At 33.4% G+C, this 2,593-nt stretch overlaps 1 protein-coding gene across 6 annotated transcripts in view; it reads left to right on the top strand.

The window, feature by feature from the left end:
- Window positions 1-557: 557 nt before the first annotated feature.
- Window positions 558-2,593, top strand: part of bdh2 (3-hydroxybutyrate dehydrogenase, type 2) — a 7,480-nt gene continuing 5,444 nt past the window's right edge. Inside the window, 2 exon segments of one of the 6 annotated variants that reach the window (NM_001200776.1) lie at window positions 558-580; window positions 1,945-2,047. In NM_001200776.1, the coding sequence (NP_001187705.1) occupies window positions 1,976-2,047 (72 nt within the window). In that variant the 5' untranslated portion in view covers window positions 558-580; window positions 1,945-1,975. 6 annotated transcript variants of the gene reach the window in all.

The raw sequence follows: 2,593 nt of genomic DNA, 5'->3' as shown, positions 1-2,593 counted from the left end.
TGGTCTAGAGTGCTACAGAAGTTTACTTTCATTTCCAGTAAAATGATCTCAAAACTCCCATATATGTTATCAATAATAATGAAAAAGTTAAATTTTTTTGGTAACGGCTCTGTATTTAATTTAAAATAATTAACTCTTGATAAAATCATATATTTTACAGATACCAGAACTGGATTTAAGAATGTTTTGTTTAAATGTAATGTTTATTTAAACATACTGCAGTTCAATTTTTTTTGGTAAAGGAAATGTTTATGATTTATTAAGTAATATTAAATCATATATCATATTAAATATAACTTTACAGTTTATATTATTTTTAAAAAATATATTGTTTGATGCTTTACTTTTTCGATATAATAAAACAACAACAACAACAATAATAATAATAATAACAATAATAATAATAATAATAATAATAATAATAATAATAATAATAATAATAATAATAATAATAATAATAATAATTTGTATTGCTTGTAAAAGCAGATGTATATTGTGACACACTTCCGGGTTGAACACGTCTCACCCGGATGTTCTCGCAACATCTCGCGAGATTTCGCCCGTTAACTTCAGGCTGTAGGTGAGTACCGGACCGGTGTGCGGTGCTCTAGGTGTTTGTTTGTGTATAAATTCAGTGTTATAAACTGTTTGTTTGTGTATAAATTCAGTCTCAGAGGAACTTTACGCGCTTTGTGATTTTCTTTCTTCTCTTAATGACGGAGTTTTAGATCCAAACGCAACTGAAGCTGCTATTTTAGAGGGTTTTTTAAATTGTTATTTAAACTCCAAATAATTAATTTTAAGTATGCAGCTGTAAACCCTTTAAAAGGTTACTGTAGTGTAACTGTGTGTGACTCACAAACTAAATGTGTTTTTATTTATTTATTTATTTACATGCATGTAAACTTTGCACATTAACCGTAGTTCCTCTAGATCCTGCCCAGTCACGTGATTTCCTCATGATCATTAAACTTCAGGAAAATGAAAGATAGATTAGATCTGACTTCTGATGTAATTTTGTGTTAAATCATTAAATATTCTGTGTTTAATCATCAAAATAACACCAACACATCTAATATTTCACTCCTTTGTATGCTGTTTATAGATGCAGGTCAGGATTTTGTGTTTGGGAATTTTTAATATTAATAATAATAAGAATTTTTAAAACCCTGGATATTCTAGATATTGAAATATTCTGCTGTATAAATATACAACATTTTATAGTAGATTACTGCATATCATTCTGAAACCGTTTTGTAATTTAGAGGAAAAAATCAGGCTTTTTTTATTTATTAATTTTTTTTTTTTTTTTTTTTTTTTTTTTTTAATTTTATTTTTTTAAAATCAGGCTTTTTTTATTTATTAAATCTCACCAAGAAAGAGCAATAACACAGACACAGAAAATATTCTGTATATTTTTCATTTTATTTTAAAATTATTTATTTGTGTTATTTTAACACATCTTCTGTGCTCTCAGATTTAACATGTAACATGTTTGGGGTTTTTTTTCTTCATTTTATTTAATGTATTTTAAAATATAGCATGGACCTTTTTAAAGCCCTAAATCATTATCATTTATCATGAGTGTAGATGTTAAAGCAGATATCTTTTTAGACGTATTATTTTCCGCACGTTTTATCACAGCTTCTCCTTTTTCATGATTTTTATGAGTTCGTGGATTTAACAAGTCGCAGATGATAATTTATTCTCCTGAGGAAAGTGAAATAACCCTGATCTGTACGTTCGGTGTGATCAGATGTTCTACACGTGCCTTTGTAATAAAATACGAAGGTTCCACTTCCTCCTCATGAGGAAGAGTGACTTCCTGCGGGAACTCTGTATCTGTGGTTGGTTCTGGTTTTGATTTTAATCTGTATTAATATGACGGTATTTTATTATCAGACTTTCACACAGTATCCTCTTATCTGTCCATTCTGCAGGTGTGTGTGTGTGTGTGTGTGTGTGTGTGTAAATCATGGGCCGGCTGGATGGAAAAGTGATCGTGTTGTCTGCGGCTGCGCAGGGAATCGGCCGAGCTGCCGCTCTGGTGTGTATTTTATTCCTCATCAGCGAGTGTTAGGGGTCCAAGCACCAGGTTATTCACAGCAAACACTATAAGACTGTTACGTACTCTATAACGTACACGAACGCCACCGCACGTGCTCACGCTGACACGAGTCAGAGCGGTCGGTTCAAGCGTTTACATGGTAATGTTTTTCTCCTCGATCAGATTAGAAAAGGAATAAAATGGAAAGCTACTCTAATCGGCGAATCGCAGCTGCACACAATAGCTCTGCACGCTCTTTCACTGTGATGTGTGTTGGTAAACGAGACCTTTTAGCTGTACTCGTGTTCAACGCATGTAAAATGTCTTATGGAGTGGTTGGAGCGGCGCGATCAGCGGGTCAGGACTGAGAATGCACTGTTTGTGTGTGTGTGTGTGTGTTTTGCTGTTGTGTGTTTGTGCCCTGCAGAACCAGTCAGGTTTCATTACAGCTGTGTTTGTGTGCTAAATAACAGAAGTGACAGAGCGGCGCTGCTGAAGCCCGAGGAGGATAAAAACACACACTAGTGCGGCTTTACATCCAGAAGC

This window comes from Ictalurus punctatus, chromosome 29, assembly GCF_001660625.3.
Source record: "Ictalurus punctatus breed USDA103 chromosome 29, Coco_2.0, whole genome shotgun sequence".
NCBI lineage: Eukaryota > Metazoa > Chordata > Actinopteri > Siluriformes > Ictaluridae > Ictalurus > Ictalurus punctatus.
The sequence above is the reverse complement of the archived record's forward strand: the minus strand, read 5'-3'. Positions and strand labels throughout refer to the sequence as shown.